The sequence below is a fragment of the Danio rerio genome, chromosome 2 (assembly GCF_049306965.1).
Source record: "Danio rerio strain Tuebingen ecotype United States chromosome 2, GRCz12tu, whole genome shotgun sequence".
NCBI lineage: Eukaryota > Metazoa > Chordata > Actinopteri > Cypriniformes > Danionidae > Danio > Danio rerio.
The window spans coordinates 9,355,097-9,382,281 of record NC_133177.1 but is presented as its reverse complement, the minus strand read 5'-3'; the positions used below and the strand labels follow the sequence as shown (position 1 = coordinate 9,382,281).

The following is a 27,185-nucleotide window of genomic DNA, read 5'->3' as shown; positions in this document are numbered from 1 at the left end:
TATTAGAAATACCACAAATCTGTCATAAATTAGAGTATGTTGAACTGTTGTACTGATTTCAAGATGGATATTCGGCCTTGTTTGATTCATGTTTTTTGCATCAAATATTGAGTTTTCTGTTTTTTTATACACAGACAAAAGAAAAAAGCATTGTAAAATATTTTCCCATAATTTATGTGGGGGCAGCAAGGTGGCTCGGTGGTTAGCACTCTGGCCTTACGGCAAGAAAGAAGCTGGTTTGAATCCCAGCTGGACCAGCTGGCATTTCTGTGTGGTGTTTGAATGTTTTACCCGTGTATGTGTGGGTTTTCTCCAGGTGCTCCCGTTTCTCTCACAGTCCAAATGCATGTGCTATGTTCATTCATTTTCTTGTTAGCTTAGTTTTTTTATTAATCCGGAGTCGCCACAGCGGAATGAACCACCAACTTATCCAGCAAGTTTTTACGCAGCGGATGCCCTACCAGCCACAACCCATCTCTAGGAAACATCCACACACACATTCATACACTATGGACAATTTAGACTACCCAATTCACCTGTACCACATGTCTTTGGACTGTGGGGGAAACCGGAGCACCCGGAGAAAACCCACGCGAAGGCAGGGAGAACATGCAAACTCCACACAGAAACCCCAACTGAGCCGAGGTTCGAACCAGCGACCTTCTTGCTGTGAGGCGACAGCACTACCTACTGCGCCACTGCCTCGCCGCATGTGCTTTATGTGAATTGAATAAATGAAATTGGTGTATGTGAATGAGTGTATTGTGCTGTGGCGACCCCTGATGAAAAAGAGATCCAAGGCGATTGAAAAGTAATAATAAATGAATGATAATTTATTAGTGCTTTGAAAAAGTTTTAGGTTTGTAAAGCTAATTCATAGATGCTAATGCTATAAGTTGTCAAGAAGTGTTAAAAGCTTGTAATGTATTATAATACACGTCATTGCTCTATGATGTAAAGTTTATTTATAAACTAATTTGAGAGGAGGGCTTGCTTATGATTGATCACAGCTGGTTGCATGATTCAACAATTGGATGATTTCTAACCCACTATAAATACCTTCATCTTGAAGACTCCCCCCTTCCACCTCTACTCCTCCTCCTTTCCCTTAATTAAGTGGCATGGCAGCCCGGTGGTTAGCACTGTTTCCTCACAGCAATAACGTCACTGGTTCAAGTCCTTAACAGGCCAGTCGATGTTAACTTGTTCTCCCCTTTCCAAGGTTATTATAGTTAACGAAAACAAACGAAAAAATAAAACCTAAAATTAAAAATAATTGTGGTTAACTGAAATAAAAACAAGAGTTTTAAAAAAACTAGAACTAACTGAAACTAACTAACATTTTAACAAAAACCTTCTTTGTTTTCATCTTTGTAAATGTATTTAATACATAATATTGCTGTAAGCCTTTTAGAAGTAAATCTAATTCGCGCTGCAGGTGTTTGACTTGTACGGCAACTCAGAGTTTGTAGTCCTGCTGCCATTTTCCAGATCGAGCCAGTTCTCCTCCAGTCATCCTCGCTGTTGCTCCCGTGACAAAAACAATAAGTGGACATGACAGCAGCACAGTGAAAGCAGTAAATACAGAGGCTTAAACTATTTAACACGTTTGTGCCCAATAATGGGTTTTTATTTCTGTATTGCGATTGCGAACTAATCTTTTTAACTGGATCTTCTAAGTGAACCGGTTGAACTAGCTCACCAAATCGAACTGAATTATTTGAAACTTTTTGCATCTCCAGTAAGCACTTGTCCACAAAGTACTTACTTTCTAACAAGCCTAATACCCCACTCCGACTCTAAATAAGCCAACAATCTTTTTCAGTTATTAGAGTATTGTTATAATAAGATCAAATTTGACAAGCGGCGAACTGTTAATAATACTTAAGGCTGCTATCTTGTGGGCTGTTGTGTTTGAATTTGAAGATGGGTAGATGGTAGTAAAAGATGATAGTGTTTGTGTGTCCTTTAAATACAGGTTTCAGAAAATGTATGTATGGAGTTTTTATTATACAACATTTATTCTGATGATTTAAAATCTTGCATCTAACAAATATCCTTATTTAGGAAAAAAAACTAATAATGAAACTAATAAAAACTAAACTAAAACTAAGTCATTTCAAAATGTAGAAACTAATAAAAACTAGTGAATCTGCCTCTAAAAACTAATTGAAAATATCTGAATTTAAAAACAAAAATCAAAACGAAATAGAAACTAAAACTAATGAAAAATCCAAAACTATTATAACCTTCCCCCGTTCTCGCGTAGGTTTCCCCCAGGTTCTCCGGTTTCCTCCCACAGTCCAAAGACGTGTGTCATAGGTAAATTGAGCAATGCAAATTGGCACTTGACCTTATTCTAAAATGCGGGAGTGCGCTCATTTTTGCGATTGTTTTGGAACACCCAATTCAGTTGCCTAATAAACGGCAGAAAACAGTCAAACTAGTTGCTCTATAAACAAGTGTGGTCATAACTTTACAGACCAAGTAGAATACTATAATGAGAAAATATATGCCGGCAGTTAGCTCTCTGCAACTCTCACATGGTTGCCCACTGAAGCTAAGCAGGGCTGCGCCCGGTCAGTTCCTGGATGGGAGACCACAAGGGAAAGCTAGATTGCTGCCGGAAGTGCTGTTAGTGAGGCCAGCAGGGGGCGCCCAACCTGCGGTCTGTGTGGGTCCTAATGCCCCAGTATAGTGACGGGGACGCTATACTGCTCAGTGAGCGCCGTCTAGAGACGAGGCTAGCAGCTTAATTCTTAAGACTGAAATACCATAAAACCTTAGAGGAATGAAAAAGCTTAATATTATCAAGTGGAAGCCAATGTTTGCTAAAATGCCCTTAATTTACTGTCAAAGACTTGCAACATGACCCGATGAAAGCAGTCTATAAGAATAACACTAGACAAGCATGGCCTTCATGTCTGGACACCTTGAATACTTGGATTTGCTACAATTCATTTGTAAAGCAAAATGTAAAAGTAAAAATGGCAAAGCTTATAACAATATAATATCTGAAGTAAAAAAAAAGGAAGGGGGCCAGTCTTGTTATAAGGATGCTCTGCTGTTGCAGGAGGCGGAAAATGCTTGAAAATTAAGGGCCATTTTTGCAATATTTTGAAATACTTTGCATTATATCAAATTTCTAAATGGGGTTTGATCAGTGTTGGGTAAGTTACTTTAAAAAAGAAATAGATTACAAATTACTGACTACTACTGTGAATTTGTAATTTGATTACTTCACTATTTACTTCATGTAAAAAGTAATCAGATTAATAATTACTTTGAAGTTACTTTTAAAACATATAAAATATACCTATTAACAATACAAAATAACCTTCAGCTCTCTCCGTAATTTACTAATCACTGAAAAAAACATTACATTGGGTTGATCACAGCAGCTCGACATATTCATAAGACCACATAGGTTACCCAAAACTTAAAATTCTCTAAACATATACTTATTCCAAACCTTTTTTGAACACAAAAAAAGACATGAAGAAAATTGGATGCCTATAACTATTGACATTTATAGTATAAAAAAACACTGCAGTGTTTGAGTGTTCTGTATTTGTCTGAGATATTTAGTCTACCAAAAAGTGTATATTCCATATGAGCTTGAAGCTGATCAATCCTTGAGGTTTTCAACTGGTGCCCCTGGAAAATGCGAGAGCACATAATATGCGCTTCAAATATGTGTGCGCAAGCCACAGGTCTCCATTGGAAATAATGAACTTGCGCACAAAAGATATGATATGTAAACAACCCCATAAGCATCTATGCTTCTCTTCACATTCAGAAGATATCTTCACTCCTGATTCTGCACAAAAATCTTATTTAACGTGTTTAGGCTGAGTGTTTTTGGGTGCCGGTGTCCTCCTTGGTGACGAGTATTTTCAAATAGAATGCTTTCTGTTCAAGTGCTTGAAGAAGTTGCTGGTTGAGTTAAGAACAGTTGAAAGTTCTTTAAAGACTGGACATGGACTGCATGAAACCCATCCATGTTGGGCATTTCTTATGGAGAATAATGCTCTTTAACTTTTAGGGGTTTTTTTCACTTGTCTTGATTGCTAATCTACAAGACATGATAATTAGGTTAAACATTGAGGATACATTTCCATATACGTTTATATTTTAGCACTTTGGAAATTGACTGCATGATTTTAGCCCCAATTTTGACTCGCCGGCAGGTTTTGAGAAATCGCAGACAAATGCCTGAAATCACTGGCAAATTGGTGCACGTTCACGTGAGTAGTGAACTATCATGACACGATTTGAGAGAATTGCAGATGAGTTGCAGACACCCATGAGATATTTGGCATGCTAAACTTCTGAACCTGTCGGCGATTCAAAGTCATGCAGTGTGAAATGTGTTCTTATTGAAAATAACATTGACGGTTACCAACAGCCAATGAGAGGGCAGCATCCACTAGTATGGGTACCTGCAGGCCAGCAGGAGGTTGAGGGAGAAGTTTAGCTTCTTTTCAGTTTGTTCTGACCCAAGAAATAGAGGAAAAACTTTTTTGTCAGGAGCACCCGTCTGTTTGAAGTGTCATCTGAGCATTAATACAACCATGTCAAAAAGGAAAAAAGTTTAGGAGAAATTTTTAATTCCCTTCAAAGGCAAGGTGAGCAAGTTAAGTACATTTTCTATCCAACTAAAGGCTTCTTCTTTATTACGCAGTTAATACCAAAAGATATACTACATAGCCTTTTGTTGTTTCCATGTCACTTTTTGCGTGTGTTTGGTTGTGAGATGTAGTTTGTGGATCAAGAAAAAGTTGTCTGCGATTCTTGCTAATGTAAAGTTATGCAGTGTGAAACCCTCTGTTGCCCATTAATTTGCAGTGTAAAGAAGGCAGCAACGAAATGCTATCCTAGATAGTAATTCAGTGTCAAAACATCTGTGACACAACTAATTTGAAAATCATGCAGTCTGAACTCAGCATAAGTAGCATGTAGAATGAGTTCATGCACAATCCTTTTACATGCTTTTTTGTGAGTTTCAAGTGAAGTTGCTATGATTGTTCATTCATTTTGCGGGAACCAAGACGCACTTGTTATCAGGAAACCCAGCCCAGACCATTTTGGCAAAGATTATAATGCCTTTCAATCACTACTTAATCAGGATTCTTATGGCCCCGTGGCCATATAGCACTCTCTATGCCACACAAAGCCCTTGCACCAAAGCTCCGTGGTTTCCATACACTCAAGTGTCATGGATTCAGCACTTTCTAACTCCTGTGGTTTCATCACTTTTGAGTGGTGCAACCATTTCAGTGCTCTCAACCCACACAGTCATTCAAGTGCCCTCAAGCCCATCTCTCTCAGTACTTTTGAGCCTTGCAGCCTTCTCAGCCCTCTCACTCCTGGCTGTCTCAGTGCTCTCGTGTGGCATAGCTGTCTTGGAGCTCACCAGTCCTGTAGTCGTCTAAGTGCTCTCAAGCCCTGTGTCTATAGTGTTATAAGGCTCCTGTAAGATGGGCTTTTGTTCCACCTGTACCTCCATAGTGGTCCTAAATTTCTGCCTGTTTTTTTACTTTGCCTGATCTGCTCTGATTTTTAGTCCTTCCAGCTCACTCTTGGGGGCAGCTGTGGCCTAATAGTTAAAGAGTTGGACTTGGGATTCAAATGTTGCAGATTACACTGAACCCCCAACTGCTCTCTGGTCCACTGATCATGGCTGTAAGTTCCTTTGGATAAAGTATCTGACAAATTTAAATGTCCTTTTGGCTTCTCTGCCTGTTCTCCTGCTTGGTTGGCTCGTCTCTGTCCTGCCTGCTTCACCTTGTCTCCCTGTTTCTTCCAGGTCTCCTGCTTGGTTAGCTCCATCTTGGCTACCTGCCCGCTAGCTCTGCTCCTACCTGTTCTATCTAGATTCACCCACATGTGGGCCCTTATCTCTGCCCTCTCAAACTCTTTATTTAGATTTTCCAATTTAAGAAAGTCTAGAAGCCATTTCTTTCAGGCAGGGTACAGTAATGCATCCAGTTCCTTCTCTCCTTCCAGTAAACACTTCTAAGCTTTTCCATGTTTTCCAGTTTTAAACCTCATTGACCCTAGAAATGAAGTCATACTTGTTTACCACCAATTCAGCCAAGATATGACCTTCCTTGCTGACCCAAAGAGTACTCCAAATGAGCCAAATGATTTAAAATAAGAATGGGCTCTTTACTCAATCATTTGATGTCCTCAACAGTCACTTCAGAGAAGTCTTTGTATGATCTCCATTGACACATCTATAGGCGAGAAACTTTCATATTGGCCAAGGAAAAATGTCTGTTGATTAGTAAGGTATAAAATGTTGAACTCTAGCAACCACTAGCAAATGTGCCAGTTTGCTGGCAACTTAATGAGAAGATCACTTACCCAGTTGAAGTGTTGACTGGTAAATCCATTTACCGGCATAATTTCAGTCAACTACCAGGGCCTCTGAAGCTACATACTTTTTAAGGAAATCCATATTCTCTCTCTTGAGCAGTCGACAGCAAATATTACCTTAGGTTACCCATAGCTTGTTCAGCCTAATCCAATCATCTCATGGCTGTATCGTGGATATTCTATAGTGGAGCAATAATTGTTTCCAGAATGGTTTTCCATATGTTCCTTTCAAGCCCAAGAAGATGACTATCGCTTTCAGTTGAGTAGATATTCCCAAGTGTTAATCCCTCCAGCAATATGTTCTCCCCCAAGTGAGCTACCAACCACTTTACTGGCTATGGGACTGTGCAACCAAACTATTAACAGGTGATTCAGTGCCCAGAAGGGACTCTTTATTATCTACCCCTTCCAGAGAAGAATGCTATGTAAGAGTACATGGTTAAGGCACTTGACAAAGGTTACACCTATCCTTAAAACTACCCAGTTTTTTTTAATAAATTTCCAAAAAGAATGGAGGGCTAAAGGACTGGCATTGATTAAAAAGTGTTTAATAAAATCACTGTGAAATTTCAACATCCACTCATCCCAGCTGCCCTGAAAGATCTTGAATGTGCTAAAATGTCATTAGTTGGATTTGCAGAGTTCCTACAATTTCATCAGAATATGTGAGGGGGATGTGTGGAGGACAGGCTTCATCACATTTGCTGGCTTCTATGAATATGCTTTATGTCTTGGTCAGTGCCGTCTCTGTATTCCAGTATATTATCGATGAGGTACTCCAGGAGTTTATCTTGGTTTGCACTGATTCATTTCAATGACTCAGACGGATGAGGGGAATGTGACACTGTAAATAACTGGCCCACACCATACTCAGTCAAAGGGCTCCAAAGTTTGAAAATCCAAGCTCAAAGCTTTGTCTATCAACTGTCTATCAACTAAAGACTGCATTTACAGCTAGTCCACTCCTCTCCTGTCTAAATCCCTCCAAGCTATTTGTTTTCTCTTTTGATGCCTCCGCCATCTTGTTGTAGCAGTCTTGTTGTAACTTATAGTGTTTCTGTCACAGAAGCAGGGGAGTTCTCTACACCTTCACCCAAGTGCCTTTTATGGTAGAAAGCTCTTGCTTATGGACGAGAGAATCCCTGGATGCTAAGATGTGAAGACTGATAACCTCTCGAATCTATTTAACAGGACTTTCTTTATTATTTATTATTTATTTATTTGCCAATTCAAGGTAATACTGCGAATAAATAGTGTCCAGCTTTATCACTTCAGAATAAATCCCAGTTTTCACGTTACCGTATTGAAAATGATATCACTCATTTTTATCACCATTCATAGAGCCTGGTCTTGTGGCAGATATTACTTTTCCAATGATCATCAACAATTACCACAAGCACCTCATACCAAGAAAGGTGCTGGTTTAAACCCTGGGTGGGTCAGTTGGCATTTCAGTGTGAAGTTTGCATGTTCTCCCCATGTTTGTGTGGGTTTCCTCTGGGTGCTCAGGTTTCCCCCACAGCCCAAAGACATGCAATATAGGTGAATTGGGTAAGCTTAATTGTCCATAGTGTATGAGTGATTGAGTGTGTATGGGTGTTTCCAAATACCGGGTTGCAGCTGAAAGGGCATCCGCTGGATAAAACATACGCTGGAATAGTTGGCGCTTCATTCTGCTTTGGTGATGTTATGATCACCAGAGATCGAGCAGTTGCAAATTGTTGGAGAACTACAATTTGGTCACTTGACTAAACTACAACTCCCAGAATCCTTTGCACTCATTAACTGACAATAATCCGAACACGGACACACACACAGCTATAGCTCATCTTCACTGATTTCATAGACTATTTATATCCCTCGCTTTTACACACACATTGCTGAGTCTTGTTTAACCCCATGTAGCATTACAAAGCGTTTTCCTTGTTTGTCTTGCCATGTTTTGACTCTTTGCTTAGTTTCCGTTGTCTCGTTGCTTGTCCTGACCATTCACCTGTTTCTGACTACACTTTGGATTGCATACATGCTCCTGTTTGTCCTTGTTCTTGACCATTGCCTGCACAACTACTCTTTAATAAACTGCACATGGATCCCCAACTCATTTGTCAGCATCCTTCCTTTACAGGCCACCTCTGAAATACATACTAAGCCAAAGGAAAATTAATAATAATAATAATGATAATAGTAATAATATTAGTAATAAGAAAAGTCGGGTGTTGGGTTGGGTGAGGTAAGATTTTAAAAAAAAGTTGTTATTATAACAAATAACAGCATTTCAAAATAGCTAATATTTACAGTTTCCTTTAAGGTATCAATATAGAGCCTATGTGTACCTTGACTTGTGTAATTCTTCATAGATTGTATGTGTACGTATAAATGCTTTTAAAGGTTAAGTTATAAGCCTATATCAGGAGGATTATCAAGGAAAACAAATCTAAACGATGCAACCTTTGCTTCGTAAATATTCCTTCACTCATGTTGGTATACTCAATTTGCAAGAGATTGTGATGGAATATTCATTCATTCATTCATTCATAAATTAATTTTCCTTTGGGTTAGTCCTTTTATTCATCAGGGGTTTCCACAGCGGAATGAACTGTCAACTTATCCAGCATATGTTTTGCACAGTGGATACCCTTCCAGCTGCAACCCAGTTCTGGGAAACACCCATACACTCTCACATACACTATTTAATTCACCTATGTCCTGGACTGTGGGGGGAAACTGGAGCACCCCGAGGAAACCCATGCCAACACGGGAAGAACATCAAAACTCCTCACAGAAATGCCTACTGACCCAGCCGAGACTCGAACCAGCGACCTTCCTGCTGTGAGCCACTGAGCCACTGTGTTTCCCTGTTGGAATATTGCTTCCAAATAAATGCTATTTTTTTTAAAAACAGCAATTTATGATAAGTGCGCATGTCCTTCTGTGGTTTCTCTGTACTTTCAAACAGTCTGTGTGCCTTTTCCAACTCATTGCTTCTGGGTCGATTTGCTTCAGTACATAAGATTCATTATTCATTATTCTTTGTACGTTTATCGTAACACATTTGACCACATACAGCTTAGCATATACTGGAGAAACAGATGCGGTTCTGGAAGTGATGCAAGGCATTTCTGAGATTTGTTTTTATAATTTGTGTCATGGTTGGTGTCATAGTTGGGGTGCTTTCCTTGGCTTTTAAAAATTGTCCCCTGTTTCAGTCTTGTCTGGTTGTTCCAGATAGTGGTAGAATAATTGCATTCGGTCATACAAATCACAGTTCATGCTGGGCAACAAATGTTGACTGATGTAAGAGTTATTTTTAGGGTAATTTGCTACTGTTGCTAGATCTCTGCTGTAAATGATGCCATCCGCATCAAGATTTGCCACGCTTGAATATATTCGCCTTCCAGCGCTTGGAGACATTCAAATTTTCCTCCTTAGTTATTCAGTTACATTTACAATGGAATATGTCACTAAGCTGATGTGTGTGGGTTTTTAATGATATAGTTTAACTGTAAAGTGCATTTATGTGATAGGGGTATTTAAATTAGTCATGCAAGATGATTTACTGAGATTTGCAGAAGTCAGTTTACCGGTTTACAGAAGTTTACCAGTTTGCAGAAGTCCGTTTTTTTTGCTTGTGTTTACATGCACTTTATTCCCATCATCTCTGCTTGCTGTGACCTAAATTGCTTTGGGTTATGTGCTTTAAAATGAGCTGCTAGGTCTGTATATTTTATTTAATCTGTTATCAGTTGATCTCTACCAGAACTGTCCATTCAGGGGATCATTAGCCAAGTAAGGTTGCAAATTCCGTTGTTACAAACATAGTTTATTACTTTGGCATTTCTCAAATCCATCGTTCCAACGAACATTTGAAAACTGCATCGCAAACTTGTACGTTTCCAACTACACCTCTAGATCTGTATCTAGAAGCATAGTTCCTGGCTGTGTTCTATTCCCAATTATCCCCCCTATGCCCTATTCATTTAGAACGTTAAAACATTTAAACTTGGAATGTTTTAAAAAAAAAAAAAACATTAAAGTCATCTCTCTTAGGTGTAATTTGCTTTCAAAGTGTTTTTACAGTTCAGTTTTAGCAATCTTCATATTGACAATTGCATTCCTTTCGTAGTGCACTTTAAAAACATTTATGCCGTTTTGAACGCAGCCGTAGCTCATGATGAAAGCTATAGGTGACCTATTATTTAAAAGCGGAATTTATGTGTCCAAAGCTTGTGGAAACAAAAATTTATAGCATACGTTAATGGCTTTAATTTATAGTAGGTTATTTATTTACCAGGGGTGCGTTTGCCAAACAACGACGTAACTATGTGAACAATCATAGTACGATGCTTCGTTTGGGGAAAGAATGATGTAGTGACGGGTGTTTCCCAAAACCGTAGTTTCTCTGTTGCAGATTCATCGTTTGAACCACGTTAGTTATAACGTAAAATGCCCATAATGATGCTCTAAACTGGGTGGAGTAACTGCTTCTTTAGAGAAAAACACCATAGTTTCTTTGTGCAAATGATATTGTTTTACATGCACAAGCATTTAGGAAAAAAATAAATGTAATATTAGTTTTGGTAAAAACATGCACTCTTTTTCCATATTAATTGAAATATATGTAAATGGCACATATGGGGCCTGTGTTTCCTTTACAAATATTAATATACAAAAAGCTAACACATATTCTAATCTCATGTATAAATCATAAAAATAAATAGATAGAGTTTATTTATTGAAAAAATTATTATTTATTGGGAAATTAAAATATCATACTTTAATAATAATGTAATTGATGATGATGGTTATTATTGTTATTATTATTCATTCATTCATTTTCTTTTCGGCTTAGTCCCTTTGTTAATCTGGGGTCAAAATGAACCTATCCAGCACGTTTTTACGCAGCGGATGCCCTCCCAGCCACAACCCATCTCTGGCAAACACACACTCATTCACACACACACACACACACTCATACACTACGGACAATTTAGCCTACCCAATTCACCTGTACAACATGTCTTTGGACTGTGGGGGTAACCGGAGCACCCGGAGGAAACCCACGCGAACGCAGGGAGAACATGCAAACTCCACACAGAAACGCCAACTGAACCAGTCGAGGCTTGAACCAGAGACCCAGCGAAATTCTTGCTGTGAGTCGACAGCACTACCTACTATTACTACTATTATTACTACTATTATTATTTTTGTTATGTAGATGTTTTTTCATGTTCATATTTGAGATAAGAATACGAGATAGCTAAGTGATTTTGTATGGAATATTCTCAATAATATTTGCAAATGAAACACAGGCCCTATACAGTATGTGTTGTTTACATATATTTCAAATTAATATGAAAAACGAGTGCATGTTTTTATCAAAACCAATATTGGATTTTTTTTTTTAAATATGTGTGCATATAAAAAATATGTGGGTTTTCTCTGAAGAAGTTGTTACTCCACCCTGTTTAGAGCCTCATTATGAATGTTTTACATTATAACATGGTTCAAACCATGGATCTGCGACAGAGAAACTACGGTTTTGGGAAGCACTCCTTACTACATCGTTCTTTTCCCAAAAAAATTCATTGTACTATGGTAGTTCAGCCGTGAGTTACGTCGACGTTTGACACTTTGCTTGCATGATTGATTGTCGTATTTTGGCTTGTTTTTTCAGTTTGATTGGTTAGTGTTTGATAGTTTGTTATCCCCATTTATTAGTATTATTTTTAGTTTTTTTTTTTCCTCTTTATTTTATTTACACTTTTTTCAAGTTTGTTACTGTCTGTTCTTACCTTTATATCGCCATATCTTCCATAACCTCATGTTTCCCTGTGAGTTTAGAAAGACTGGTAGGTAAGTTGATCATGTTACATACATATCAGCACGTAGATTAACATTTGTCTAGATACACCAGGTAAGCAGGTGTGTGCCAACCTGTGTTTTTTTGGTTTAATTGTTAGTCAGTGTAGATTTGATAGGACGTCATTGACGTTGAAGATTTCTTTTTCTTATCTTTTGTTTATTGGAATAGATTAGAGGGGATTTGTTGTGAATATTAGTAAGACTGTTTAGTTTTGTTTGGTTCTTTTATTTATAAAATCTTTTTATTTTTAAAATAAAAACCCATAGCCAATCTTTCTAACATTTAATTGTTTATTGTCTTTAACCTTGTATATATTGTAAATACCTCACTCACTGATTCACCCACACCATTTCGTAAATAAATCACTTATTTTTCCATGTATTCTTGCTGTCCATCCTTACTTTGTGTCACAATTTGTTTTTGCAATTACCAATTCCTCCGTTAAATGTGCAACCCCACTCCCCTAGACAAGACAAGACAAACAACCCACAATCTACAATTTTATGGGATTTCCCTCTCACTTTGTTAACTAATCCCTCTGCTATATTAATGTCATTCGGTGTAAATTATATTAAAACATAATAATTAATGTTTAAACTTAAATAAATGTCTTTTAACAGTTAAACACAGCTTTGACCTCAATATGTTTACTTATCTCCATCAGGAAACCACCATAACTGAGATCAAGCAGAAGATCATGAAGATTCCCGAGGCCAGCGGTATAGTTATAGACGGCTTCCCGCGAGATGTGGGACAAGCACTTTCCTTTGAGGACCAGGTGAGTGGATTTTATTAGTTGTGTTTGCAAATGCAAGAATATTGCCTTATAAACTCGCTATCATCATTGAGATCGGAAATGAATGGAGGTAGTGAATGCACTGTATTGAGTGCACAGATGCTTCAGCACTGCTGGCTGTTTTTGATCACTGTTTGGCTGTCTTCTCCATAGTGATTAGTTGCTGCCTGCTTTTTACTCTGTCATTCTGCTGCACTGTTGATCCCACAACCCTGTGTGAGATTTGCTGCTCATCTCCCGCTTACTGTGCCCTGAGCAAATCTTGGGAAAAATAGTTCTAACCAATACCAAATTAGAGTTCTTTGGCCTGTAACAATTGCAGAACTCTTTTAGGTGCTAAACAGAACCTTTTTTTCATGAGGTTACATGAAGAACCATGCTTTGAACATGCTATTTAGAACACCGGAGAACAGTGTTTTAACCTTTTAAATATGCCGTAGAATGAAAAGCTGGCCTTGTAATTAAAAAAAGCTTACCCTTTTTAAAGAAAAGCTCACCCTTATTATTAAGGGTAATAATAATAAGGGTGCTTTCAACCTACAGTTGAAGTCACATTTATAAGCGCTCGTGTGATTTTTTTTTTTTTCTTTTTTAAATATTTCCCAAATAATGTTTAACAGATCATGGAATTTTTCACAGTATTTCCATTTTTTTTGGTGAATTTGTTATTTTTGCTACAATAAAAGCAATTTTATTTAAAAAAATAATTAATAAAAAAAAAGATAAATAAATAAGAGTAGAAAGGTTGTACAAGTCCTGATATTGCAGATTATCACACAGTTATCAGCTAATCAGGTTTAAGAACCAGACAGAACTGTTTCTCCAGAAGAAAAAAATTACAAATTATGATTGTTATATATATATATATATATATATATATATATATATATATATATATATATATATATATATATATATATATATATATATATATATATACTGTATATATATATATATATATATATATATATATATATAAATTATATTTTTACAGATTATAAAATATTATATTGTCTACTGAACAAACCATAATTATACAATGATTGACTAATTATCCTAACTTGCCTAATTAATCTAATTAGTCTAGTTAAGTCTTACGTTGTATTTTAGGCTGAATACTAGTTTGTTAAAAATGTTCTAGTAAAATATTACATACTGTCATCATGGCAAGGATAAAAGAAATCAGCTATTAGAAATGAAGTATTAAAACTATTATGTTTAGAAATGTCTTGAAAAAAATCTTCATTACATTAAAAAAAATAAAATAAAATTGGGGAAAATATATTGGGTAAGTAAAGTTATTTTAAAAAGCAGATTTAACTTCAGTTTGGCACTGACCAAAGTGCTGAACAAAATCATAGCACCCATTCTAAAACCGTAAAATAATAATAAAAGTAATAAAAAGAATAACAGTACGACAGCAACAAAACACAATTAAGATTAAAAGCCAGGGAAGGCAATCGAATAAAAATGTGTCTTAACTATAATAAAAATAGAGAGGGAAGAAGCATTCGTAATGTCTGGTGGCAGCTGGTTCCACAAATGTGAAGCAGTGACTGCAAAAGCTCTATCTCCTTTCAGTTTAAGTCGTGACAGAGAAATTTGTAGTACAATTTTATTTGATGACCTAAGGGACAGAGGAGTTAAATGTAAGTTTGTAAGTTCAGAAATATAAGAAGATGGTTGCCCATTCAGTGCTTTAAAACAATAAAAATAAAACTTCTGAAAAAAACAGGAAGCCAATGAAGGGAAGCTAAAACTCGTGACATATGATCATGTTTTTTGATGTCTGTCAGCTGCCGCATTTTGAACCAATTCCAACCATGCCAATGAAGATTGAGGGAGACCAATATATAAGGAATTACAATCATACCTGTCAACCCTTCTGTTTTTCCCAGGATTCTCCCGTATTTTACAGTTATATCCCGCTAAGATCCCGTATAGCTATTTTCCCGTATTTCTCTCGTATTTTCATTGTTTCCTTGAAGGGTGGCAAATAAACATTATACGTAACCCATACCGGCGAACCACCTGGGGCCGCCCCTTGCTCTTAATGCGAGTCTGTTCTGTGCTTTTGCTTTGTTTAGACACGAAAACACTGAAACAAACATAAAAACGGCGCGATTACCTTTTTTTTTTCATTACAAGTGTCTTCTCCTCTTCATGTGCAATCCTCAAAACAGTCATAGCGCTGCATGACTGTCAGCTGACGCATTCCAAAGTGATAAACAGACTGTTTCCTAAGCGGATTCTGTACTCGTGATTTGAAGCGGAGCAAAAGTCTGGGTTTTGGGTGCATGTTTAAACAGAAATACACATTATTATTAATATTAATATCTAAAGATGTTGATCTTGGTGGGGTTTTTTTTAACACAAGTAATTTTATCCTAAGTGAGCATAAACAGTTAGGAAAGCAGTCGAATGTTTTCATTTTAATGTTAGATGTGTGCATTTTTAAAGTGACACCTATTATTTTATGTAATCAAATAAAAAATCTAAATAAATCATTCATTCGTTGCTCTTTTATCAGAATGTGCAAGTTACACAGTGAAGAAACAGCTAATGAGATTTGATTCTATTTCATTATAATAGCTATTAATTTTAATAAGCTGAACTGTTTGCTAATGTATTTGCTGCTAATGTGTACTATTCATTTTTTCTTTTGTAAATAATAATTTATAAAACATATTACTGACCATTTAACTGTTTATTTCAGCCTGATCTCACGAGAAAACGTAAGTATTTTACGTTTTGCCAGTTTAGTGGCTAATTCGTACGAATTCGTACGAGTTCAGTCGTACGAAATGGTACGATTTTAAAAAGGAGGCGTGGCACCTGACCCCACCCCTAACCCCAACTGTCATTTGGGGATAAGCAAATGTACGAATTAGATCGTACGAATTCATACGAATTAGCCACTAAATGAAAAAGTTACGAATTGCCGTGAGAGTGTGTTTGTTTATTTACAACGAAACAGCTCCAATTGGGTTGGGGGAATCCCTTATTATGGTTAACATATCCCTTATTTTCACATCCCAATGTTGATAGGTATGATTACAATAGTTTCGGCGAGATGTAAAAAGCATGTATGACTTTTTCCAGATTTTGAAAGGAAAGAATGTATTTGAGTCTGGAGATGATCCTCAGCTGATAATAACTATTCTTAACCACTGAGCTAATTTGTTTTTCTAGACAAAGCTCTGAATCAAAGATAACTCCTAGATTTTTTTACTTGAGATTTAACATATATTGGGGATCTTGGGAAGTCTTCCACCATAAGACATTCTTGTTTTTGAGGGGCCAAAGAGAGTAACCTCAGTTTTGTCATTATTAGGTTGTTGAAGGAAGTTTTTTTACCATCCAACATTTAATATCCTTAAGACAATCAATTAAAAACTACAGAGAGTTCTGAGATTTTAAAGGAACATACAGCTGAGAGTCATCTTCATAAAAATTAAAATAGATGTTATATTTCCTTGTAATATTACCAAGAGGAACCAAAAATAAATTAAAGAGCAAGTGACTCTGGAATTTTGGAGGACACCAAACAGAAAAGGGATGTTGACATAAATTGACCAACAGACACTTAAAAAGACCTGGATTCAGATATGACTGAAACCAGTGAAGTGCTTTATGCCCACCAAATGTTCTAAACATGACAGAAGGATGGTATGATCGACTGTATCAAAAGCAGAGCTCAGGTCCAGTAAAACCAAAGCTGCATTACTGCCAGAATCTACAGACAGCAGTAAGTCATTCAACACTTTTAACAGAGCTGTTTCAGTACTGTGGTGCATAGTAAAACCTGGCTGTAAAGGTTCAAGTTTAAGGGAAGATTTTAAAAAAGGTTGTAACTGTGATAAGATAGCTCTTTCTAGTAGGGATGGGAAGATTAACCGATATGTATCGATACGCGGTCATGCGCGTGCACGATGCGAGTGCATCGGTAGAGCAGCAGAGGATCAATGAAATTTTGGAAGCAAATCGAGATGCATCGGTTTTTGCGAGATGCATCGGTTTTTCCAAGATACAACTCATATTTTTAATATAGAATGTATTTTTTATGTATTAACAAGTGTTGTCAACCTGTTTTTGGCGCATAATTTAATCGACCTACATAAAGTATGCCTTAGCAACGGACTTGCGGATGTGTACACTTACACTACAACTCAGTGTATCAGGTGTGCGGATGAAGCTAGTGGTGCGCCCTCAGAAAGCGCGAGAAGCAAAACAAACATTATATTCCCCAATGAGTTCTAAATCTAAAGTATGGCAAAATTATGGATTTAAGGATGGACGACTTGACAGGACAGATGCAATTTGCAAAATGTGCCGCGCATCTGTAAAATACACGGGCAGTACGACTAATCTGATATCTCACTTGAAGCGGCGCCTCGGTGTTGTTGTGGAAGCATCTTCCAGTGTTCCTGCATCCCCGGCTTCCTGCTCTGCTTCAACTGTAGCTACCAGCTCCAAAAGTGGTGAGAAAAGCATTGCAAGTTTTCTCCATGCGCAACAGTTTTGTGCGCTCTACGCCAATAACGGATGTTATTGCATTGTTCATTTGCAAAGATATTCAGCCTAGTGTCACGGAGAACGAAGGTTTTAAACACCTCCTGTTAATTTTTATTTAATTATATTTTTATTAGCCTGTTGTTTACAGTGACAGTGATGTTTCAAAGCAGCATAACACTGCTAGTTCACAACCTTAAGTTTTGAATATTCAGTGGCAAAATATCTTTGTAAAACTTGTTTTCATAGTTGAAAAGTTAAGTCACAATTCTTGTTGTGCAATGGTAAACCTTTATGTTGAAAGAGTGCAAATATATATATTTTTGATATATATTGCACTTAAACATTCTGTTTATCTTTAAAATACTTAAATAATATGTGCTATATGTTCTAAAATGGCCCTCTACTGTAAACTGACACTCTAGCTCTGAGATAAAAGCCAGTTTGTAAAAAAAGTCTTGGTTTTGCTTGGTTAATAAATAATCAAACTCATTCAAAGGCACAGCATCCTTTTTCACATAATCTCATAAACTTGATCTAATTAGTTAGTGCTGAATTATCGCATTGTATCGTGATATGGGTGTGAATCGTATCGTGTTGCATCGCAATATGTCACAAATGTATCGCTAATATATCGGATCGTATTCTTTGTATCGAGATGCGTATCGGTTCGGCATTATAGCTTAGATGCCTAACCCTACTTTCTAGAACTTTCGACAGAAATGAAAGTTTAGAGATAGGACGGAAGTTATGTAAGCAGTTAATATCAACATTGGGTTTTTAAAGCAATGGCTAGACAACTGCATGCTTTTAAAACACAGGGACAGTGCCGGAAACTAAACAGGAATTTATAATTGCTTGGATACTAGAACCTATTGTGTTGAAAGGAAGATTTGAAGAATTAGGTTGAGGAAATAGGATCACAAGACGAAGTTGAAGATTTTGTTCAGGTTACGTATGAGAAAGTCTTATGTCTGATTTATATTTGGTGACTATGTTTGTAGGTGTCACCATTCAAAATAATATCTCTTATATCTCATAGTCTTAAATTAAAAAAAGGACGGATTAAACAGCTGAGCGGAATCCCGGAAAAAAAAAACAAAAACAAAAAAACTTTACCCAATGTGAAGAGAGTTTCCTGGCACTTGACTTGTTTTAATAATTTTGGTCCATTTAGAAATTTTGCTATGTGAAAGTGAACCACATCAAGAACAAAACGCATTATTGTAACACTTTTAATCCCTGTTTGGGAACAAAACAATTGATCTACTGGTGTGAAAGCACCCTAAAAGTTCAGTACATGAAAATGACATTCCATATTCCTCAAGCACCATTGTTTTTTTCATTCTAATCTACAGTGCATCCGGAAAGTATTCATAGCGCTTCACTTTTTCCACTTTTTTTTTTGTTTGTTACAGCCTTATTCTAAAATGGATTAAATTCATTTATTTCCTCAAAATTCAACACAAAATACCCCATAATGACAATGTGAAAAAATATATATTTTTTAAATTGTTAAAAAACTTTATAAAAATAAAAAAGCTGAATTACATGTACAGAAGAATTCTCAGCCTTTGCCGGAAGCTCTAAATTAAGCTCAGGTACATTCTGTTTCTACCGATCATTCTTGAGATGTTTAGCAGCTTAATTGGAGCTCAGCTGTGGTAAATTCAGTCAATTGGACATGATTTGAAAAGGCATAAATCTGTCTATTTAAGGTCTCAGGGTTGACAGTGCATGTTAAAGCACAAACCAAGCATGAAGACAAAGGAATTGTCTGTAGACCTCCAAGACAGGATTGTTTCGAGACACAAGGCTGGGTAAGGTTACAGAAAATTTTCTGCTGCTCTGAAAGTTCCAGTAATCACAGTGGCCTCCATCATCCATTAGTGGAAGATGTTTGGAACCACCAGAACTCTTCCTAGAGCTGGCCGTCCATCTAAGTCAAGGAGGTGATTATCTTGTGGTACCAAAGTAGACTGATCATTTTTCTGAAGCATCAGTGAGGGTTTAAACTTTTTTTAATGAGTGTTTGAGTGCCTCAGTCATCCTCGGAGTGAAAAGATGAATCTCAAAATCATCCAGTCACTGCTGGAAAGGGTTCAAATCTGTAGAAGATGCTGAAAAACGGAATAATCTGGAGGATATGGTGATTTTTTTTGAAGAAGAAGAAGAAGAACAGCAGTCAGTTTAACTGTTAGGAATAAGCAAGAGATTAGTCTCAAATACACACATTAATCTAAAGTTACAGTGTGTTTCTTCTGTTTGTAAGGATGTTTATGCTTAAACCCATGTAAAAAAATATAATAATACTAATAATGATATAGATCATACAGTAGATTTGTTGAGAACTGTTCAAAAGCAACTGTTCTAAAGCAAAATGGTCACTGGTTCAAGTCCCGGCTGGAGTTTGCATGTTCTCCCTGTGTTGGCGTGGGTTTCCTCCGGGTGCTCCGGTTTCCCCCACAGTCCAAAGACAGGCGGCATAGGTGAATTGGATGAACTAAATTGACCATAGTGTGTGTGTGTGTGTGTGTGTGTGTGTGTGTGTGTGTGAATGTGAGCCTGTATGGGTGTTTCCCAGTACTGGGTTGCGGCTGCAAGGGCATCCGCTGCGTAAAACATATGCTAAATAAGTTGGTGGTTCATTCCATTGTGACGACCCCTGATTAATAAAGGGACTAAGTCGAAGGAAAATGAATGAATAAAGGGTAGAAGCAAAAAGTTAATATTTAAAATACATTTGCAAGAAATATGTAATTTATCTTTTTATAGAGTGCTGTCGGTCTGTGTAATTGGATGGTTGAGTTTCAGAGTATCATTAATAATGTGTGATATGATACTTACCAATTTGAAAAACAAAAAAATAACCCTGAACTCTAGCACAAAGTGCCATTTCATTATTAAATAGTTCTCCAATGTGGATATGAATAGAACCTTTGCTAAAAAAAAACAGAGCAGTGGACACATACTAATGCTCGTACTGTACTTGGGGTAATCGAGCTTGACAGCTCTCTAACCTTAAGTATTACACTTTTATTGCAACTATCCAGAAAGCTCTAGCTATCTCCTAGCAACCATGCAAGGACATAGCAGTCATACCAGCACTCTGACAACATGTGAGCTGGCAGCTAGTTTTTTATAGTCAAACATCACTTACATTTTCTTACATTATCTTACAGTTGTGTGTACTTGTACTGTACAAGCATCTCTAATAGATTAATTATGCTGTAGCAGAAAATCATAGCCTGCGTCCAGTTCAGGATTTTTAGCTTCCAATGTTTTCAGCCAATACTATAGCTACAAAGTACAGCATAACTCTGAACTTAGTTAACCCTATTAGCAAGTTAGCTTTTTTCGAAATGCATTTAGTCATTTTAATAGTGCTCTTTTCTGCAGTGTGTTTAAGACAGCACTGAAGAGACAATATAATGTAAAAAAATTGCATAGTTAATGGAATAGATTCTCACAGTTGAGTGAATAATTGTGCAAGTAGATGTTAGAGTTGGGAAGAAAGCACTGTTGTTACTGTGTTTAAAGTCTTGGCTTTAAAAGAGACTCATCTGCTTGATTCAGTAGTTCATTTTGGTGTCCTTTGTGAACAAGAAACGCAATTTAGCATTCTTTTGAAAAGTGATACTTGCGTAAATAAAATGCCTAACATATATCATTGAATGCAGGTTGTGAAATTAACACCCTCCAACAAAAAAATCACCTCTTGGGTATTGATTTTCAAATCATTCGCCAGTATGATGGGTTATGTTTCACAAATTATTTCTCACTTAGTCATGCAGCCAAATCTTATGTAATCTGCGCATGCTGTAAAAAATGCTGGGTTTCACACAATTCCCTTATGTTGTCCTATAACACAAATACTCAAGTTAACTTAATAGTTTTTACAAGGTTAAGTGGATTGAACATAAAACAATAGCACAACATTTGTACATTTCTGGTTTCATTTGTACACTCTAAAAATATTGTTTAGACCAAACAAAAAAAATTCCGCCACATTTTGCATCAAAGTATTCAAGTTACGACAACATCTAACAAAATGAAGTTCAGACTACAAACTTTATTACGTTAGCCAAATGACCTTTTTTTTCCTTCAATTAGAGGCATTTTTACATAGCAGAAACTCTGAGTACTCAAAATTAAGTTGTTTCATTCATTCATTCATTTTCTTGTCGGCTTTGTCCCTTTATTAATCCGGGTCGCCACAGCGGAATGAACCGCCAACTTATCCAGCAAGTTTTTACACAGCGGATGCCCTTTCAGCTGCAAACCATCTCTGGGAAACATCCACACACACATTCACACACACACTCATACATTACGGACAATTTAGCCTACCCAATTCACCTGTACTGCATGTCTTTGGACTGTGGGGTAAACTGGAGCACCCGGAGGAAACCCACGCGAAGGCAGGGAAAACATGCAAACTCCTAACAGAAACGCCAACTGAGCCGAGGTTCGAACCAGCGACCCAGCGACCTCTTGCTGTGAGGCGACAGCACTACCTACTGCGCCACTGCCTCGCCAGTTGTTTCAACTAGTGTTTTTTTATTAAAATGTAAAATAAATCCAGTGTTATGTACTTAATTACCATAATTGTACATGCAAGTTTTCAAGTTCAGAACTTTTAGTAAATTAAGCAGCTGAAATTGTTAAATTTCTTGCATTTTTTTAAGTTTACTGCTTATTTAGTTGCTTTTAATAAATAAACGACATTTTTGTTTTTCAATAATTTATTTATTTATTTTAAACCACAGCTTTTTTTGTGTTTTACAAAACAAAAATGTGTACTGTCCCATACAAACAGAAAAATAACAATATAATATCGGTGTGTGAATTTAAAAATACAAAACAACAAAAAGTGCAACATAAAGATTCAATTCAATTCACCTTCATTTGTGTAGCGCTTTTACAGTGTAGATTGTGTCAAAGCAGCTTCACATAAAAGATCACATAAAAGTAAATTGGAACAGTGTAGTTCAATTTTTAGTGTTTAAGTTCAGTTCAGTTAGTTCAGTGTGGTTTAATAATCACTACTGAGGGTCCAAACATCGAAGAGCACATCCATCGATGCGCAGCTCTACAGATCCCGAACCATGCAAGCCAGTGGCAACAGTGGCGAGGAAAAAACTTCACCACTTGGCAAAAGTGAAGAAAAATAACTCGAGAGAAACCAGACTCATTTGGGCAAGTGAGCAAAGAGCAAAATCTACTTTGAAATAAGTAGAAACTTCAGAAAATAATGTTCTTGAGATGCATTACTTTAGCACTGGGATTGAGTCAATTAAGTTCGAGAAACTTCACAAGTATATTTAAGTTCCTTGAGGTAGTTTGGATTCAGAGCATATATTATGCCCATCAGCAGAGCACAGCACCTTGAGATATCCATTCCATTTATGATTCTCGTGATGGTTTAAATCTTGTGGTATCAAAGTAGACTGATCATTCTTCTGGAGCATCAGTGAGGGTTTAAACTTTTAAATAAGTGTTTGAGTCCCTCAATCATCCTCGGAGTGAAAAGATGAATCTCAAAATCATCCAGTCACTGCTGGAAAGGGTTCAAATCTGCAGAAGATGCTGAAAAAAGGAATAATCTGGAGAACATGCTGAAATTTTTTTTGAAGAACAGCAGTCAGTTTAGCTGTTAAAAATAAACAAGAGACACTTTAAAGGGGTAGTTGACTACGATATCATATTTTAAACTTTAGTTCATGTGTAATGTAGAAGTGTGACAAACAACATCTTCAATGCAAAGGGAGACATTGGCTTTGACTGTTAGCTTAGCAAGGCCTACAACAAACAAAGTTTGGGGACTACAAAAAATGCATCCTGGTTAATAAGATCAAAAACTCTTCGGGTTACACGTATACACACTGCACAGCAAAGGGGCAGCCAGAGGTGCTGTAATGTTATAGCAGAGAAAGCTAAAATGCCATCCAAACGCTGCTATTTCCACAGAGCTTTTTCTGTTTCTGTATTTGGGATTCCAAAGGACACAACACAAAGAGAGAAGTGCTTACAGTTTAATTTGAATTATGTTTTAGAGAAATATAAAAATATATAGCTCTAGCATTTGACAAAGGATAGCTCTCGGAATCTCTCCCAATTCAGTGCTGGATTTGGCTAAAAACTCTTCAAAGAAGGAGCAGCTCCAACCATAAAAGAAGAAGCTGTGGACTTTGAGCCACTGTGAGTATTATTATTTGTTGAAATTGATCTATTACATGCATAGTGTCTAGCGTTAATGATATGTTGTAGCAAGGACGTAAACAAGGATGTAAACAAAGGCAAACACTTTTTGGCATTGTTAATAATTTAGTTACAAATGAATATTTATCCGTTAAACTGCTGTAAACACACATAATCCTCACCAGCGATGCAGTGTCTCTATTTGCGGCCACTTTCCCTGCGTTCTACATCTTAAACAACAAACTTGCAAAAGATATGTGAGCGTTTCATATTACTTACACATGCCTATACCTCGAATATATGTTAAAGACAGATTTTATTATAGGGAGCAGGCATGAGGTTCAGCTGTTTCCTCTTCATTTTCTGTATGATTAGGGTCAAACTGATACAACTAACAGTTACACTGACTGACAGTATTTACACAACGGCGAAGCGCATGCTAGTAGAGGCATGGTGCTTCTTGGTAACGTGGAGCTGATCCGCAAATCACAGCACATTATGTTAGCGTACCAATGGGAGCCTCTAGAGTGCGGGTTTTTTAGAGGAAGTAGGAAATATCAAAGTTGTTTTCATGTTAGCGGAGTAGCTGTACATAATTAAAATAAAATCTGTGAAAAAATAACGTGTTTTTCAACAAATGAAGCATGAGCACACATTACTTTGCACCCCATAAACACATTGAAAGCCTTAAAAATACACTCTGGACCACCCCTTTAAAAACATCACAAGGCAAAAAACAAAACAAAACACTGTTAGATCATCAGGAAACCACACACAGCATTGAAAACCAAGGGTATGTAAACTTTCCAGGATGTTATTTTATTAATTTTAGCTGTTTTTGTTTTGTGAACTATATGTTAATATTTTATGGCAAATAGTTTAATCAGGATCGTACTAAATAAAAAAAATAAGATGTTTGTTAAAAGTTTTTTAGGTAACACTATTTTGATAGTCCATTTGAGTATTAGTAGACTGCCTAATATCATTTGATACAGACATTCAACAGACATTTAACTGACTATAAGAAACTTAGTAAGTACATGTCAACTTACACTAACCCAAACCCTAATCCCAACCCAACAGTCTACGTATAATCTAATGAGAATTAGTTGACAAGTAGATGCAATGCAACTTGAATTCAACAAACGAACCATCCAACACACTCTCATGGCAATTCGTAACTTTTTGATTTAGTGGCTAATTCGTATGAATTTGTACAATCTAATTCGTAAAATTTAGAGCGACTTGCTCTTCCCCCAATGATGGTTTGGTTTAGGGGTGGGGTTAGGTGCCACGCCTCCTTTTTAAAATCATAGAATTTTGTATGACTGAACTTGTGCGAATTCGTACAAATTAGCCACTAAACTGGCAAAACGTAAAAGACTTATAATAAATTGTGACCGTTTGTTACAATTATTCACATTTTAACAGATTTTTTAGCTGCAGCACATGGATGATATTTTCTTCTTTCTGATGAGACTGAACTCAAGGGGCACAAAACAAGCAGCATGCAATAAAGCAATAATCTCATACAGCAATAATTCTTCTACAAATCAGAAGATATTACAAACCAAGTGCCCAGAGGGCCATTTACCCAAGCTTCTCTGCTCACCACTCCCAAAACCCCCCCTCTCTCCTCTACCTCTTTTGGGAAGAAGAGAAAATCTTTACCAGATGCTGTTTTTCTACTTTAGTTTATATGCAGTTTTCAGGTCATCTCATGTCATAGTAAATGTTCAGTGAGGCTTTCACTTGCTTGAATTTAGGACTGCTTGTTCTGATTTTGGTATTTAAGGGAAATGTGCTCTCATGATTCTTTGTGCTTTTCTGTGGACAAATTTGTGATTCTTAAGGCCTGTTCAGACCAATCACAATAACTGTACATCCGCTGAGTTAAACATATGCTGAATAAGTTGGCGGTTCATTCCGCTGTGGCGTCCCAGATTAATAAAGGGACAAAGCCAAAAAGAAAATGAATGAATGAATAACGATAAAGACACTGGTATAGATGTAAAACAACAGAAGAGTTCAGACCACACCTATAAGATGTAGAGAAACAATATTGTTAGGATCACTTTCAGAATGTTTTGCTGACTATATGGCCACACACACTGAAGCTAAGCAGGGCTGAGCCTGGTCAGTACCAGATTTGGAGACTACATGGGAAAACTGATGTTGGAAGTGGTGTAAGTGAGGCCAGCAGGGACACTCAACCTCTGGTCTGTATGAGTCCTAATGCCAAAGTAAAGTGAAGGGGACACTATAATGTCAGTAAGCACTATCTTTCGGACGAGACGTCAAACCAAAGTCCTGACTCTCTGTGGTCATTAAAAATCCCATGGCATTTCTGGTAAAGAGTAGGGGTGTAACCCCGGTGTCCTGGCCAAATTCCTCCATAGGCCCTTACCCATTGTGGCCTCTCAATCCACTGAATTGACTCTATCACTATGACAATATGTGGGGAAGGCACTGGCGCTGTTGTCCTATGGCTGCAGTCACATCATCCAAGTGAATGCTGCACACTGGTGGTGGTGTTTAGAGACCCCACCTTCATGATTGTGAAGTGCTTTGGGTGTATGGCCATACACAATAAATGTGCCATGTAAATACACATTACATTACACACATCCATAATAAAGGATCAAAGTTTGACAGCAAGTCAGAATTCATTGAAATTAAATAGTTAGTGAAATTTAAAGCTACAGATGACATTGTGGAGAAGCTCACTGCTTAATGTTAAGCCCACTTTTCAAATGTTATTTAAAGATAATGACTATCGGAAGCCATTGGTTATGCCATGGAAAATAATGATAAAACAATACATGGAAGTAATTCAAGGCATGCTCGCAAATTGGAGCATACAAATAAATGTATACCCCATATCCTGCCAACTGCTAGTTTCTGCATCTTTTTGTTGCCTATGTTGATGGCGGAAAAAAGTTGCTTTTGTTTCATTAATTGAGATTGCTAAATTAACTGATTAAACGGATCACACAAGCCGGATTTACTAATTAGACCCATTAGAAGCAGAAATGCTAGTTACAAGAGAGTAATGCCAAATTAAAGGCATAATCTAAAAATAAACAGATCGTTACACTGAAATAAAATATCAGTGCCTTATAACACAAAAGTGTTATAAAACATGATCTGTGGGGTATTTTGAGCTAAAACTTCACATTCAGAAACTTATTTTACATTTTGTAAAAAGGGGATATAATGGGTCCCCTTTAAAGCATGATTTGTCTGAAATCAAATATCTAAATTTATATATAATTGAAATTTTTAATCCTTACATAGAGTATTATGTGATTGTAAGCAGAGTTAAAAGCCGATCAGCCAGAACTATGTACCATTTCATAGCTGAAAATGTGCAAAGAAAATACTCTTAAATAGTCTTATTTCATTAATTTTGTATTATCTCCAGGTAGAGGT

The 27,185-nt window shown here is 36.8% G+C and overlaps 1 protein-coding gene across 1 annotated transcript in view; it reads left to right on the top strand.

Annotated features, from left to right (window-relative positions):
- ak5 (adenylate kinase 5) overlaps positions 1-27,185 on the top strand; it is a 213,479-nt gene that overhangs the window by 20,800 nt on the left and 165,494 nt on the right. The window contains exon 5 of the mRNA NM_001100084.1: positions 12,909-13,022. Coding sequence (NP_001093554.1) covers positions 12,909-13,022 — 114 coding nt within the window. The remainder of the gene's footprint in view (positions 1-12,908; positions 13,023-27,185) is intronic.